Here is a 15,746-nt window from a genome sequence, read left to right on the forward strand (position 1 = left end):
TGTTTTGCGTGTGCATGTTGTGTGTGTTGTGTGCCTATGTCATGTGTTTGCAGAGGCTCCTGGCTCTTGTCTCTCTGTGTTGTTTTTGTGTGTGTGTTTTTGTTTTGTGCCTGCTTGTAGCGGATCCTTTGCTGTGTGTCATGTCCTGGTGTCGTGTGTCCCTGTTGTGTGGTATGTTGTTCCTACCTCTCTATGCATTGTGTTGTGTGTAAGGCTGTGTTTGTGGTACTTCCTTGCTGTGAGCATTGTGTCCCTGTCTTGTGTGTCCCTGCTGTGTGTTGTGGGCCTGGTGTACGTGGTGGGCCCTTGCCATGGGTGTTGCTTCCCCATGCTGTGTTCCCCCGCCGTGTTGTGACTGTTGTGTTGTGTGTAGTGTGCATGTTGTGTGGTTCCTTGCTGCGAGTTTTTCCGTTGCTTGCTAGACGTGTCATGTCCCTGTTGTGTTGTGTCTTTATGTGTGTTGTGTTGTGTGCAGACGGTGTGGTTGTGGCGGCTCCTTGCTCATGTCGGCGCCCTGCGTGTGGTGTGTGGTGTGTGTGTGTGTTGTCTCCCGGCGTTGTGTGCCCCTCTTGTGCGTTGTCTTGCCTTTGCGGTGGCTCCTGGCCGGCTCTCCCTGCTGCCTTGTGTGTCCGCACGTGTGTTGCGCATCTCACACACACTGCAGCGTCCACTGGGGGTCCCTGCCCGGGCGAGGGGCGGGGCCAAGACGCCAAGCCCCGCCCCCCCCGGCGCAGCTGGTTCTGGAGCGGAGCGAGGGAGCGCAGCAGCGAGAAGGGAGGGAGGTGTGCAAGGAGGAGTGTGTCAGGGGGAGGGTGTGCGAGCAGTGTGTCAGGGGGGGAGGGTGTGCGAGGAGGAGTGTGTCAGGGTCAGATCGATCCGCCCAGGGAGGCAGGCGCAGGGACGGAGGGAGCGTGACAGAGCGAAAGGAGGCAGCAGGGACCGGGCTGTCCGCCCCCCCCCCCCACCCAGGTAGGTGCTGGGACCCGTCTGCCACCCCCTGGCCCCCCCCCCCACCATCACCAGCTGCCCTGGTGTGTGTGTGTGTCCCTGCACTGGGTGTTGTGTGTCTGTGTGTGTCCCTGCGCTGGGCGTTGTTTCAGGGTGTGTCCATCCCTATATGGGGGTCGTATGTGTGTGTGTGTCCTTGTGGTGTGCGTTTGTGTCCATCCCTACACCAGGGTGTTGCCTGTGTGTGTGTCCCTCTCGGGTTTCTCTGGGTGTGTCCCTACGGTGGGTGGTGTCTGTGTGTCTCCATCCACACACAGGGTGGTGTGTGTGTGTGTGTGTTCTTGTATGCGGGTCCATTCCTACACTGGGTGTTTGTCTGTCTGTGTACACCCAATGCTACAATGTGTGTGTCCCTGGTGTGTGTGTGAGTGTGTGTCCCTGGTGTGTGTGTGTCCCTGGTGTGTGTATGTGTGTGCATGTGTCCCTGGTGTGTGTGAGTGTGTGTCCCTGGTGTGTGTATGTGTGTGCGTGTGTCCCTGGTGTGTGTGTTTCTGGTGTGTCTGTGTGTGTGTCCCTGCCCTGGGTGTTGTAGGTTCCACAGCACAAAGACACACCCCGGACTCCACACAAGTAACAATTCCCGTTTCCAGGCCCATTGCTGGGGGATGGAGCCGCGAACCCAGCCTTGCGGGACAGGGCCAGTGCGGCACCGGGTGCGTGTTGTGCGTCCTGCTTGTGTATCAGTCTTGTGCTGGTGTGTGGAGTATCAGGGTTGCGCCTGGGTGTGGTGTCTCGGCGTTGTGTGTCCCGGTTGTGTCTCAGCATTGTGTTGTGTATCGGTGGTGTGCCGTGGGTCCTGGGGGAGGGGGGGTATGAGCCTTGTGTCTGCATGTTTTGCGTCGGCATTGTGGGTCCCTGTTGTGGCTCTGTGTGCTCTAAGCATGCACTGTGTGTTGCCTGGGGTTAGCCCCTGGTTGTGTTATGTCTCCCCAAACCGTCTCCCACAGCCCCACCCCCACCCCTACATGAGAATTGTGCCCCTCCATTTCCACGGTGATCCCAGCCCCTGATCTTCTGCCCAGTTGTGTTATTTTTAACACAACTTGTGTGCACTGGGGGGGGAGGATTTTTTTGGGGGTGGGTCTCTGGGTTTTAGGCGGCAGAAAAAGCCAGGCTGGGGGAATCTGAACCCCAAATTGTCGCTTGGTGGACTGAGAAGTTGGTTGTGTTAGGGTGACGCACAATAGGAGGCGGGGTGAGTTCACCCACACCAGTGGGGCAGCAACACAACATTGTGTAGCTGCGCGGGGAAGGGTCTGTGGAGCGCCACACACACTGCACACCCAGGAGACGGGATGCCACGCAACCCCAACGTCACCCAGATAGACACAGACACGCAACCCCCCACACCCAACACATATACTGTGACCACCGCCAGCCAGCGTGCGCACACCCGACGGAGGGGCTGCGGGAGTACACACACCGGGGAAACCGTGACACACAAAATGTACACCCACCCGGTCACACACACACACACACACACAACGTTGCACAACCCTCACCCAGATAGACACCCGTGCACACCTCAACCCAGCACACACAGTGTCACTCACTCAGAGACACGGACACACACACAGCCCAACACTCCACACACACACGCTCCTGACCCACAGCCCTGGGCTCCCCCAACACCCCTCCTTGCCCATGGACTGAGAGTCATGTCCCAACCCTGGGCCAAGGAGCCGCAGAGCCATAAATCACTGGCACCAATAACGCTGAGTGGGCACAAACACCGCCTGGGCATCCCCCGGTGTGCACACACACACACACACACACACACACACACACACTCACACCCCATCCCGGCGCCCCCTTGGGCCCTTCCTCTCCGTGCTGGATTTTAGCAGCTGTCGCAGAGACTCCGCGTCGTCCAGACCAACTCCTGCGCTCGCTCGGGGAAGGCGGGGGCTGCCCCGGGGTTATTGGCTCAGCCCTCCGCAAACCCCGCCCCCCCCCCACACACACACGCCCAGCTGGGCATCCGTCCAGCCACCCATGACCCTCTCAGTCCGTCCGTCCATCCGTCCGTCCGTCCGTCCATCCATCCCCCCCCGAAAAAAACCCTCCAGCAACCCTTCCATCCATCTATCTATCTATCTGTCCCACCACACGTCCCCTGTCTCCCGCCCAGGCCCCCCATGTCGGAGGGCGCCGAGTCCCAGCCAGTGGCCCTGGGGGCCTCGCGGGTCAAGCTGCGGGTCTCCTGCTGGAACCTCCTGGACCAGGACACCCCGCCCCACCCGAATCCCTGCGTGGTGCTGAAGCAGCTGAGCGAGGGGCAGTGGAGCGAGGTATGGGGCGTGTGGAGGGTGGGCGAGGGCGCCCCGCCACCCATCCCCCGATCATCCCCTGTCCTGGGGACCCCTCCTCCTATGTCTCCCCCCTTGGGCTGCCCCACAGTCCCGCCTTTCCACCTAGGGGAAATTGGGGGACCCTCATGGCCGCTAGCATTTTCTGGGCTCTGGGCCCCTCTCTGAGATCTCTCTGCCCTGGGCTCCCTCCTTTTGGTCCCCCAAACCCTCTCCCTGCTGAATCTCCTCCTGAACCCTCTCGCCCCCCTCACCACACCTAGATGGGGCGCACCGAGACCATGTGCGGCAGCCTGAACCCCGTCTTCTCCCATGTCTTCCCGCTGGACTACTACTTTGAGGAGATGCAGGCGCTGTGCTTCGAAGTCTATGACGCTGGCGCCGGTGATATTCAGGATGAAGAGGCCTTCCTGGGGGTGGCCGAGTGCTCCCTGGGCCAGGTAGGGATACAAGGTATACCCCCAATAACCATAACCCTAACCCTAACCCCTGGGGACGTGGGGTATATTCATACCCATAGATAACCCTAACCCTAGCCCTGGGACAGGTGGGGATGCGGGGTATACCCCCAATAACCATAACCCTAACCCCCAATAACCATAACCCTAAACCTAACCCCTGGGGACATGGGGTATATTCATACCCCCAGATAACCCTAATCCTAACCCTGGGACAGGTGGGGATGCAGGGTATACCCCCAATAACCATAACCCTAAACCTAACCTTGGGGTCTATCTCCAGATAACCCTAACCCTAATCTTGGGCCAGGTGGAGACATGGGGTATAGCCCCAGATAACCCTAACCCTAGGCCAGGTGGGGACATGGGGTATACCCCCAGATAACCCTAACCCTGGGATAAGTGGGGACACGGTGCCCCCAACCTTAACCATCCCTTATGACCCTAACCCCTCCCACAACTGCCAACTTCGCCATGACCCCGACCACGCGCCCCTTCAGTTCCTCCCCCTGGATCCTGTCCATCCTTCGCACGCGGTGCCCCACGGAGCACAGGCCCCCTGACCTCTTTCCCCCCATGACAGATCGTGTCCCAGACCCAAATCACCAAACCACTGCTGCTCAGAAACGGGGAGACGGCAGGAAAATCCACCATCACGGTATGAGGGGTACTGGGAGGGGATGAGACATTTCCCCCAGAGAAAGAGAGGTGGGGAGGAGAGAACTAGTGGGTGTGGGCTGGACAGGGGCTGGGAGCCAGGACTCCTGGGTTCGCTCCCCGGCCCTGAGAGGGGAGTGGGGGCTAGTGGTTGGAGCAGGGGTGGGGGCTGGGAGCCAGGACTCCTGGGTTCACTCCCCAGTCCTGGGAGGGGAGGGTAGCTAAGGGGTGTATGGATGGGGAAGGGTGGTGATAGGCGAGCAGGGGGATTGTGTCTCCGTCTAACAGGATTCTCCAGGTTCTCCCTGTCGGTCTCCTGTGTCTCTCGGTCCATCCGTGTCTCCCTCCGCCCTGCCCTGCCCCACAGATTGAAGCAGAAGAAGTCACTAGCACCAACGACTTTGTGCAGCTTGAATTCCGGGCTCAGAACTTGGACAACAAGGTAAGAAAGCGAAGATCCCTTCCCAGAGAACCCAGGAGTCCTGGGTCTCCCAGCCCCCCCCTGCTCCAACCACTAGACCCCACTCCCCTCCCAGAGCCAGGAGAGGACCCAGGCGTCCTGTGGGGCTCATTCTCTCTCCCCCTCGCTGTAGGATCTTTTCAGCAAGTCGGACCCTTTCCTGGAGATCTACAAGGCGATGGGTAACCACGGGGAACAGCTGGTGATAAGGACGGAGGTGAGGGGCTGGGGGTGTCGGGGGGAAGGGACGCGGGGGGGGGGGGGGTGACGGGGAGGCTGTCTGGCAGTGGGGGGGTGTCAGAGGGAGGAGCGGATGAAGGGAGTGGGGCAGCAGGGCGGAGGGTGCAGTGTTGACCCCTACTCACCCCCCTGCCACGCCCCCCCCACTCCCCAGGTGGTAAATAACAATCTGAGCCCCAGCTGGGAACCCTTCCGCCTTTCCGTCCACTCGCTGTGCAGCTGTGACCCGGACAAGACCATACGGGTGAGTAGCCGGACGCCTGGGTTCTCTCCCCAGCTCTGGGAGGGTAGTGGGATCTAGTGGTTAGAGGAGGTGGGGGGTACGCTGGGAGCCAGGATGCCTGGGTTCTCTCTCCATCTCTGGGAGGGGAGTAGGGTCTAGTGGTTAGAGGAGGGGGGCTGGAAGCCTGGACACCTGGGTTCTCTCCCCAGTGCTGGGAGGGGAGTTGGGTCTAGTGGTTAGAGCGTGGGGGCTGGGAGCTAGGACTCCTGGGTTCTCTCCTGGTTCTGGGAGGGTCTTTCACACTCCATCTTTTTTTTCTCCCAGTGCATCGTGTACGACTATAATTCCAGCGGGAAACACGATTACATCGGTGAATTCACCACGACCTTCCGTGAAATGCAGGAGGTTTCCTCGGGAAAAGAGGTATGGAGGGCAGGGTTGGGAGCCCGGACTCCTGGGTTCTCTGCCCAGCTCTGGGCAGGGAGTGGGGGCTAGTGGTTAGAGCTGGGGGGGGCGGGGCTGCGAGCCAGGATTCCTGGGTTCTATGCCCAGCTCCGGAAGAGGAGTGTGGTCTAGTGGGTTATTGGGGGGAGGGGCGGGGTGCCCGGACTCCTGGGTTCTCTCCCCAGCTCTGGCGCCGGTGAGGAGTTGAAGGCACAATTCTGACCCCCCTTCTCCCCGTCGCTGGGCAGCTGGAGTTCGCGTGCATCAACCCGAAGTACCGGGACAAGAAGAAACACTACACCAACTCCGGCACCGTGCTCCTCACCCAGTGCAAGGTGAGCGAGGGGGGCGCAAGGCAGGTTCCGCGGGCAGGACCGGGGCCGCAGGACTCCTGGGTCCCATTTGTGGCTCAACCACAGACTCGCCACTCTTCCAGACCTTGGGGAATAAATAATTGACTGTGTCTCGGGAATAGCCGCGGCTTATTATTTTAACGAATTATGATTCCTAATTGGCTGTATGATGAACACCTTACCAGTTTTTACCTTTCTCCTGCCACTTAATTTGCATTATTAATGACCACTGAGGGCTGGGTGAAAGCCAGTACGCAACGAGGGGTTATCGGTTGGTTGCTGGACGTCTCTAGTGTGATCCTCTGGGGTTAGTCGGGTATTATTCCATACCTTCATTAATGACTTGGCCAACGGAGTGGCGAGAAAGCAAATAAAATCTGTAGATGACAGCAAGCTGAGAGGGGCGGCCAGCAAGCCGGAGAACACGATTAGCATTCAAAAACGACCTTGTCTAATTGAAGAATTGGTCTGGGCCCAACGGGCTGAAATTCAATAAAGACGAGCTCAGAGCACTTCACTTAGGAAGGGAAAAATCAGCGACGATGCAGGGAATAACTTGGCTCGGGCGGCTCGGGGGTAGAACAGGATCTGGGGGCTTGGATCACAAAGCGAGGATGAGTCACCAATGCGGCGCGGTTCCGGGAGAGGCTGATATTCCCCGGGCGTATTGGCAGGAGACACGGCGGGTCATTCTCACATTCTCCTCAAGACTTGGGCCAATTTGGAGTGTCGCTCTGTAGGAAAGAGGGAGACAAATTGGAGCGAGTCCAGAAATGGGCAACAAAAGAGGACAAAAACCCGACGGCTGAGGAAAGGTGTAAAAACAACCCAAAAACCGGGGCGTCTTTAGTCTAGAGAAAAGTCTTCTAAGGGCTGTTACAAAGAGGATGAGAGTTGTTCTCCATTTCCACTGCCAGTCGAACAAGACATATGGGGCTTAATTCCCAGTCAGGGAAGTTGACATCAGGGAAACTTTCTCACGCTCAGGGGCGTGAAGCTCCGGACAAGGCGTCCGAGGTAGGTCGGAGGGTCCCCGTCGTTGGCCATTGTTAAGACCAAGTTGGACAAGGCCCGTCTCGGTTGCCTTGGTCCTGTTGGATGCGGTGACCTTCGCGTCGCTCATTGTCGCTGTCTCGTTATCAATCGTCGTTGCTCGGGAGCGACTCGTTTTTAACGGGCCCCCGACACTGGCCCTGCTGGCTAATTCTCCCCGCCCACCAAGGACCCGCTGGTGATATTATTTAACCCTTCCCCGGCAGGTGGAGAAGGTTCACACGTTCCTGGATTACATCATGGGCGGGCTGCAGATCTACTTTACGGTGAGGAGGACGGGTCTGGTGGCGGGGTGGGGAGAGGCTGAGACTTGGGTGTGCATCCCACATCTGACCCCTTCCCCCCACCCCTTCCCCTTGCAGGTGGCAATTGACTTCACGGCGTCCAACGGGGACCCACGCAGCGAGCACTCCTTGCATTTCATCAACCCCAAGGAACCCAACGAATACCTCAAAGCCCTGTCGGCCGTGGGCGAGATCTGCCAGGACTACGACAGGTAACGGCACCCCTTCCCCCCCAGGGGAGAGACCCCGCGCTGCCGTCCAGGACACCTGGGTTCCATCCCCATCTCTCGTCTCCACCCCAAAAGCAAGTTACCCACGATGCATTGCCCCAGGATCCCACTCCTGCCAACTACCGACAAAAAGCTAGTCTGTGTTTACCGCCATCCTTCACACAAGCGACCCTGCTCTCAGAAACGACCCACAATCCTTTGCATCAGAGTCCTGCTCTCCCAAGCTACCCACAATCCTTTGCAGCAAATTCCTGGTCTCCCAAACGACCCACAATCCTTTGCATCAGAGTCCTGCTTTCGCCAGTTACCCACAATCCTTTGCAGCAGCAAATTACCCACAGTCCTTTGCCCTGGAGTCCTGTGGTAGTGAATTACCCACAGTCCTTTGGAATACGATCTCGCTATCCTAAATGACTCCTCTGGGGCTGGGAGCTGCTGCGCCCCCTAGGGCTGAGAGACCTGCACTTCCTCCCGGACACCTGGGTCCCATTGGCCATTTGGGGTCCCTTCCAATAGCACCCCAGTCCCATGTCTCTCTCTCTCTCTCTTCCAGCGACAAGAAGTTCCCAGCCTTTGGATTTGGGGCACGGATCCCCCCGAATAACGAGGTAAATTTGGGGAACTGGGGGGAAGAGATGGGGGGGCAGCGTTTTCTCTCTCTTGCTGTCTCTGAGCCAGCATCTCCCCCTTCCCCAGGTCTCCCATGACTTCGCCATCAACTTCGACCCAGACAACCCGGAGTGTGAACGTAGGAGAATCTCTCTTCGTTAACTAGTGTCATTAATTAAGCCAGGCGATGCACTGGGCACCCTGACCGAGATCAGCCCAGGAGAACCCAGGCATCCTGGCTCCCAGGCCTCCCCCTGCTCTAACCACTAGACCCCACGTCCCTCCCAGAGCCGGGCAGAGAACCCAGGCGTCCTGGCTCCCAGGCTCCCCCTGCTCTAACCACTAGACCCCACTCCCCTCCCAGAGTTGGGAAGAGAACCCAGGTGTCCACAGTGTCTCTCCCTCCCTCAGGGATCTCTGGGGTGATCGAGGCCTACAAGCGGTGTCTGCCCCAGATCCAGCTCTACGGCCCCACCAACCTGGCCCCCATCATCAATCGGGTGCTGGCCCCTGCCAAAGAGGAAGAGGGCAGCAAGCACCCCATGGTGAGGAGGGGGCGGAGAGGGGGAGTGGCAGTGGGAGGAGAGGAAGGGGGCAGCAGGAGGGGAGGAGGCATTGGAAGGGGCTCGTGGGGGGAGAGTTGGGGTCCGGAGAGTCCTGACTCTCCCCCGTCCCCCATGGTGCCAGGGGCAGCTGGTGCTAATGGACGGAGAGGCAGGGTTGGGGGGCTGGGTGGGGGGCTGGGCAGGGAAGGGGGGTGGCAGGAAGGAAGGGGGTCAAGGTCCCCTAGGACTGATGCCCCTCTTCCCCGCCCCCCCTAGCGGTACCGGGTGCTGCTGGTGCTGACGGACGGGGTCCTGAGTGACATGCCGGCCACGCGGGATGCCGTCCTCCGGGCCTCGCGCCTGCCCGTCTCCATCATCATCGTGGGGGTGGGCAACACCGACTTCTCCGACATGCGGGCGCTGGACGACGAGGACGGGACCCTGGCATCCGGGGGGGAGCGCCCCGCCCGTGACATCGTCCAGTTCGTTCCCTTCCGCGAGTTCAAGAAGGTGAGCTGGGGGGCGGGGGGGACGCCCACCTCCGTCTGGTTCCGTCTGGCTCCTCCCACTTCCTGGCTCCACTTCCTTCCATCCGGCTCCGCCTCACTCCCTCCTTCTCCCCACAGGCCCCGCCAGCAGCGCTGGCCAAGTGCGTGCTGGCCGAGGTGCCCAAACAGGTGGTGGAATATTATGGCAGCCGTGGCATTGTCCCAGGCCCCCGGGCAACCCGCCCCAGTGAGAGCCCCACAGCCTGACCCATGGCACCCCAGGGTAAGTGCCTCTCTTTGCCCCAGGGCGGGGCAGAGGCTGGGGATCGGGAGGGCACCAGCTCTTTTCCAACAACCTCTCACTCCTTCCTGCCTTTCTCATTCCGTCCATCCCTTGCCCCACATCTCCCCCCAGGTGCCTCTGTCCTTTGCCGCCACTGATCTCCGGCCCTTTCTCCTGGACCTGCCTGCACCAGGGGCTCTGAGGACTGACGCAGGGTGAGGGGCTCCTGCCCCATGGCGCCCACTCAGGATGAAGGTTGGACCTGAGCCCCACAGGCCCCACTGTTCACAGGCCTCTGGCTTCCTACCTAGCGTGACTGCCCCCAACCCGTGCACCCCCATTCCCCCTCGTGCCCCCTCCCTACCCCAATTTTCCCCCCACCCTCCCTAAATCCCCCACAACCTGACCCTCCCACACCCCAAACCACCTCCCTCCCTCGCCCTGATTTGCCCTACCCCAGTCGGTCCCCAACCCGACCTCCCCCCAGAGTGACACCCCCACCCTACCCAACCCCCTCAATAAATCAGCCCTATGGACCCTCATTCTGGCCTGGGAGAGTCATTGCTCTGGGTCCTGGCTCAGCAGGGCAGGAAATGGAGGTGGATGGAGAGCGACAGCAAGACGCTCCCATGGCCTTTCTCCCGCTGAGACCCTGGGGCTCCCCCCAGCCCCGCACCCCAGTCGAGGCGCCCTCCAAGGGACACGCGGGTACCAGCTGACAAAAGCCAGGGCTAGCTGCCTGGGGCGCAGCACCACGGACAAGGATCCGGGGAGGGGGGGGCAACCAGCCGACCACGAGCTCCCCAGGAGACTCTGGGTCCGGAAAGCTCCGGCAATCAGGGAATGTCCTGTCGGAGCGGAGAGGATGATCCCCGTCTGCCAGCACCGACATGGGCAACGGAAACAGGTTAATTCGCTTTTCAATCCAGCCGGTGTGAAGCCGGAGCAATTCAGAGCGGAAATAAGGGGCAGATTTTGACCAGGATGGGGAATTAACCCTGGGGACGACTCAGCGAGGGACCCGGGGGTTCTCCGGCGCGGAGAAGGGCTGTTTCTCTCGGAGATCTGCTCCGGGACAGCCGGGAATTCAGGTAGGAAAAGGCCCAGGCCTGGCTTACGCAGCTGAGCCGACAAGGGGTCATTGACCCGTCTTCTCCGTCCTTGGGTTCTCCCGGGCTGGGGGAGCCCAAAGTGATGCTCGGCGGCCGATCCCCGGAGAAGCCGACGGGACGCCCGGGAGCCGCGACCCAGCTCTGGTCCCGCAGCAAAGCCAAGCGTGGAGCTGAAAGCAGCCTGGGCGGGGAGGGTGACTGCTGCAGTGCATCTGGGAGGGGGGGCAGGGAGGGAGCCCAGGGCTGGGCTGGCAGGGGCTGTGGGTCGGGCGTGAGGGGCACCAACAGAGCTGGGGGGGGGGGCAGAGCCCAGGGGACAGCGCCCCTTGAAGGGTTAAACCCATTCCTAGCGGGTGATCAGAGGCTGTTGTGAATTCCCAGCAGTGGCTCATTTTCCTGTCTTCTCTGGGTGTGAATTTCCGACGGGGGGGGCCACCGGCCGTGCCCCCACAACAGCCAGTTCCTGCTCCCCACCCCCTCACAGCTGGCGGCTGACAATCGCACCCCCGCACCTCGCAGCAGGCGCTCGCAGCCGGGGCTGTGAGGACTGGAGACAGAGAGAGAAGAGAACCCAGGAGTCCTGGCACCCAGCCCCCCCCCCCCCCCGCTCTAACCACTAGGCACCGCTCCCCCCCCCCCCCAGAGCTGGTAAGAGAACCCAGGGGTCCAGGCGCCTAGCTGGTGTCCATCTGGTCCTCCCGGGAGAGGGGATCGCATGAGGGGGGTGACTGAGAGGCGGAACTGATCCTGCCAGGGGGCGGGGCTTCCGTAGGCCACGCCCCCTTGCTAGGCTCCGCCCCTCCCAAAAAACTGCAGCAAGGCGGGCGGGATTTTTTTTTTTTTTTTTTGAATGAGGTTTATTCTACAAAGACATTTGGAAACCTGCTAATTCGTTTCTGGCCCCGCCCCTTGGCCCCCAGAGCCCCTCCCCTGGGCGGGGCCCCGCCGAGAGCCCACCCCCTGGGCAAGGGTAGCAGCCCGCTAAAGCAGAATGCAGGGGGAGGGCTTAAAACCTAACACCCGCCCCCGCCACACACACACACTCCACAGCCCCCCCCCCACACACACACACCCTCGATGGACACACACACACAGCAGGGCCCTTCCCTCCAGCAGGGGGCGCAGACACACCCACACCACACACACACACACACCTCTAGTTCTATGATAATAGGACCTGCCTAGTTGCTTTGGGGGGGGGGGGGAGTTCACGCTGAGGATATGAAGGAACTGGGGGGCCCTGAGTTACCGGGGGGCTGGTTGGCAGGTGCACCCCACTCCCGGCCAGCAGGGCGTCCGTAGGGGGGTGATTGTCTGATGGTGGGGCTGGAGATTCAGGCTGAGGCGTAAGGAGTGTGGGGGGTGTTGGCCACTGGAGGCCACTCATGGGATGCAGGGGGGGTTTGACATCACCCGCCAGCCGGGGTGCAGTGAGAGGCCGATCCAATCTGGGGGTGACAGGAGGTAGTTTGCTGACACACTGCAACACGGGGGGGGGCACCTGTTGATGGGGGGTGCAGCAGCTGGCTGGCCCCCCAGCTTGGGCCCCTGGGGAGTCGAAGTGGGGCTGGGGGGGCTGTGTGGCCCCTGCTGCCACTTTTTAGGGTGCAGCATCAGTGGGCCTGATGGGGAGGTCCCCCACACTTGTCCCTGCCCCCCTCCCCTTTCAGATTCACAGGAACTTTTATCCTACTGCCCCCCTCCACAAAATGTCCCCCGCCCCTCCAAAAATTGCTCCCCCTTCAGAGGCAGGGAAGGGGGAACCATAAAGTCACTCCCCCCAACCCCCCCCCCCCCCACACACACAAACACCCCCCTGCTGGCCACACACAGGTCCTACAGACAGCCAGCGCCCCCTGCTGGCCAAAGGCGGAAGGACACCTCCCCAAAATCCTTCAGACAGCAGCGCCCCCCCCCTCCGGCTGCCCATCCTCCCAGCATCCGTGGCCCCCCGCCCCGGGGGGGGGGGGCAGCTCAGAGGAAGAAGGGCGAGGACGAGGCGGGCGGGGGCAGCATCTTCTCGCAGCGGGCCTTGTAGACGTCGCGCTCGTGGGCCAGCCGGGCCAGCTCCCCCCGCAGGGCGTCCAGCTCGCGGGCCAGCCGGCCCTTCTCGGCCTCCAGCACGTGGCGCTGCTGCACCCGCTTGAAGCGGCAGGACTGGGCGTAGCCGCGGTTCTTCAGGGTGCGGCGCTTCTGCTTGAGGCGCAGCACCTCCTCCTTGCCGAAGCCCCGCAGCTGGCGGTTCAGCTCCCGCACCGACATGCCCAGCAGCTGCTCGTCCGAGAAGTGGTCCTGGAGGGGCGGGAGCTGCGGGGGGGGGGAGGGTCGAGAGGGGGCAGAGAGACGGGAATGGGCACAGATCCAGGCCACGGGTCCACCGGTGCCGCTCACTCCCCACCCGCAGCCCCCTGCTAGCCCGGCCCTGGGCACCCCCCAACTCCCAGCCCTGCCAGTCCCCTCACTCCTGACCCACAGCCCCCTGCTAGCCAGGACCTGGGCACCCCCCATCCCCAGCTCCTCCGGTGCCCTCACTCCCCACCTGCAGCCCTGGGCTCCCCCCAGCCCTGCCAGTGCCCCTTGATCCTGACCCACATCCTCCTGCTAGCCCGGCCCTGGGCACCCCCCAGCCCCGCCGGTGCCCCTGACTCCCGACCCACAGCCCCTGGCTTCCTGCCCCAGCCCCTCTTTTCCCTTCTCCTCCCCTACACCCGCTCTTTTCTTTCTGCCTCCCCCCAACACTCCTCACTCCCCCCCCCCAACTCACCGGCTGCTGTGGCTGGAGCGGCCCCCCGGGGCAGAGCCCCCCCTCGGCCATGCCCCCCAGCAGGGCCTCCACCGCCTCCTCTGTGCTGAGCCCCAGCCCCTCCCCGCCCCCCGCCATCTGCTGGTGCAGCGCCGCCAGCCAGTACAGCTCCTCCAGCCCCGCCTGGGGGTCCCCTCCGCCCCCCAAGCCCCGCTCGCTCAGCGTGGGGGAGGGCGGCACTGAGCTGCAGGGGGAGGGCCCCGGGGAGGCCCCGCCCATCGGGCCCGCAGGCTCCCGCTTGACCTCGAACTTCAGCAGGTCAAAGTCGTTGAGATATTCCAGGGCCAGTGGGCTGGTAGGGAGCTCGGCCAGGGGCACCGACATCCTGGGTGGGGCAGCGTCGTGGGGCACAGGACCTGGGGGGGCAAGAAGAGACACAGGGTGAGGGGGCTGGGGCTGACTGGGCTGCAGAGCCACTCAGCGCAGAGCTATATGGACCGGCTGTGTCTACGGACCGGCTATATGGACCAGCTGTGTCTACGGACCGGCTATATCCATGGACTGGCTTATTAAATAGACCAGCTATGTGGACCAACTGTCTCTATGGAATGGCTATATGGACTAGTTGTATCTATGGACTGCTCCACAGAGCGACTGTGTCCACGGACCGGCTTTCTAAATAGAGAAAGCTGGTCTATATAGCTGGTCTACAGGCTAGCTACACAGACCAACTTTCTCTACAGACTGGCTCCACGAACCCGTTGTATCTATGGACCAGCTTTCTATATGGACCAACTTGGTCTATGGACCAGTTCTACAGACCAACTTGCTATACAGACAAGCCTTCTATATAAACCAGGCATATAGACCAGCTGTAAATATGTCCCAATTACACAGATTGGCTCCCTATAACGACCAGTTACATGGACCAGTTTTCTATATAGGCCAGGTATAGGCACTGGCTAAGTCTCTGGACTGCTACGTGGACCAATTCTGTATATTGACCAGCTATATAGACTGTTAAGGAGACACCCGGTTATCAAGGCAAAGGGATGTCCCCCATATAGGGCCCTTGCTGTAGAGAGTTGCATCTCCTATTGGCAATGGCTGTGTACGGACCAGCGCAGTATATGGACTGGACTGACGCATGATCCGAGTCCCCGGAGGCCGCCTGGCGTTTGCGTTACAGGTTCCTTGCTCCACATGGGCTGCCCCTCGCACAGAGCAGCGGGTCCCCCGGGACCACCCCCGTGTCTCCAGACCGGCCCCACATGAGGACCGGGTGATATGAAGCTCAGGGGGCTCAGCAGGAATAAAGCAGCCTGGCTGGGAAAGGCGGCACAGAGCCCTCAGGCGAGGGACGCACGGTGGGTGTATACAGACCGGGGCGGGGACCTCTCCCCCGCCCGCCCGCTGCCTTTCCCGCCCCCCACCCCTTCACACACACCCGCCACCCCGACTTCTGCAGCCCCCCTGCTCTCCAGCCAGCTGCATCTCCTTCCACCCCCACACTGCTCCAGCCCCCCCATCCCCCTCTGCCCCCCACTTCTCCCCCTCCCCACACTACTCCACCCCCCCACCCCTTTATCCATCTGCTCCCTCCATCTGCTCCGCTCCGCTCCGCTCCGCTCCACTGCTCACCTGTCAGTGCCGCCCGCCGCCGCCAGGGGTCGCCCTGGGGAACCAGCAGCGCCCGCCCGGGACCCGCCCTGAGCTACGCGCCGCCCGGCCGCCGCGCTCCCATTTAAAGACCAGCGGGCACTGAGGTCACCCGCATCTCATTAGCCGCTGGCCAATGGTGGGGCGCCTCATTAGCATGCGAGGGCGGGGCTCGGAGGTAAGGGTCCGGAGGTGTCATAGGAGCCTGGGGGTTCCCCTCCCCCCACAGCGACCCTCCCCCAATGACTTTGGATCCCCCCCACCGCAACCCCACACATTTCTCCCTGCCCCACCCAGCCTCCCCCATCTCACCCCGGCCCCACGTCCCTGCCCTGCCACAGCCCCATAACTCAGCCCCACACATTTTTCCCTGCCCCACCCAGCCTTCCCTTCCCCCATCTCACCCCTCCCACCCCAGCCCCACGTCCCTGCCCTGCCTCAGCCCCATAACTCAGCCCCACATGTTCCCCCCACCGCTTCCCCCATCTCGTCACCCTGACACCCCCTACTCCCAGCCCCACACCCCCACCTCATCCCCCAAACACCCCTTTCCCCAGACCCATAACCCCCCCAAATCAATGGGTCCAG

The 15,746-nt window shown here is 61.7% G+C and overlaps 2 protein-coding genes across 2 annotated transcripts; one reads left to right on the forward strand and one right to left on the reverse strand.

The window, feature by feature from the left end:
- Positions 1 to 3,136: 3,136 nt before the first annotated feature.
- CPNE6 (copine 6) lies at positions 3,137 to 10,186 on the forward strand. The gene is made up of 16 exons (XM_067533160.1): positions 3,137 to 3,299; positions 3,581 to 3,757; positions 4,359 to 4,433; positions 4,800 to 4,874; positions 5,026 to 5,109; positions 5,287 to 5,376; positions 5,680 to 5,778; positions 6,048 to 6,134; positions 7,412 to 7,471; positions 7,568 to 7,701; positions 8,273 to 8,327; positions 8,416 to 8,467; positions 8,740 to 8,873; positions 9,150 to 9,383; positions 9,500 to 9,644; positions 9,777 to 10,186. The coding sequence occupies exons 1-15, from the start codon at positions 3,147 to 3,149 to the stop codon at positions 9,626 to 9,628; spliced, it is 1,638 nt and encodes a 545-aa protein (XP_067389261.1). The 5' UTR covers positions 3,137 to 3,146; the 3' UTR covers positions 9,629 to 9,644; positions 9,777 to 10,186.
- Positions 10,187 to 12,678: 2,492 nt separating this feature from the next.
- On the reverse strand, positions 12,679 to 15,213 carry NRL (neural retina leucine zipper). Its single transcript, XM_067533106.1, has 3 exons — positions 15,141 to 15,213; positions 13,521 to 13,915; positions 12,679 to 13,063 (listed from the first exon to the last, which is right to left on the reverse strand). Exons 2-3 carry the CDS (start codon positions 13,881 to 13,883, stop codon positions 12,731 to 12,733), a joined length of 696 nt encoding a protein of 231 aa, XP_067389207.1. The 5' UTR covers positions 13,884 to 13,915; positions 15,141 to 15,213; the 3' UTR covers positions 12,679 to 12,730.
- Positions 15,214 to 15,746: the final 533 nt, after the last annotated feature.

Source organism: Emydura macquarii, unplaced genomic scaffold (assembly GCF_026122565.2).
Source record: "Emydura macquarii macquarii isolate MOO-44397 ecotype Brisbane River unplaced genomic scaffold, CSIRO-AGI_Emac_v2 contig_3322, whole genome shotgun sequence".
NCBI classification, from domain to species: domain Eukaryota; kingdom Metazoa; phylum Chordata; order Testudines; family Chelidae; genus Emydura; species Emydura macquarii.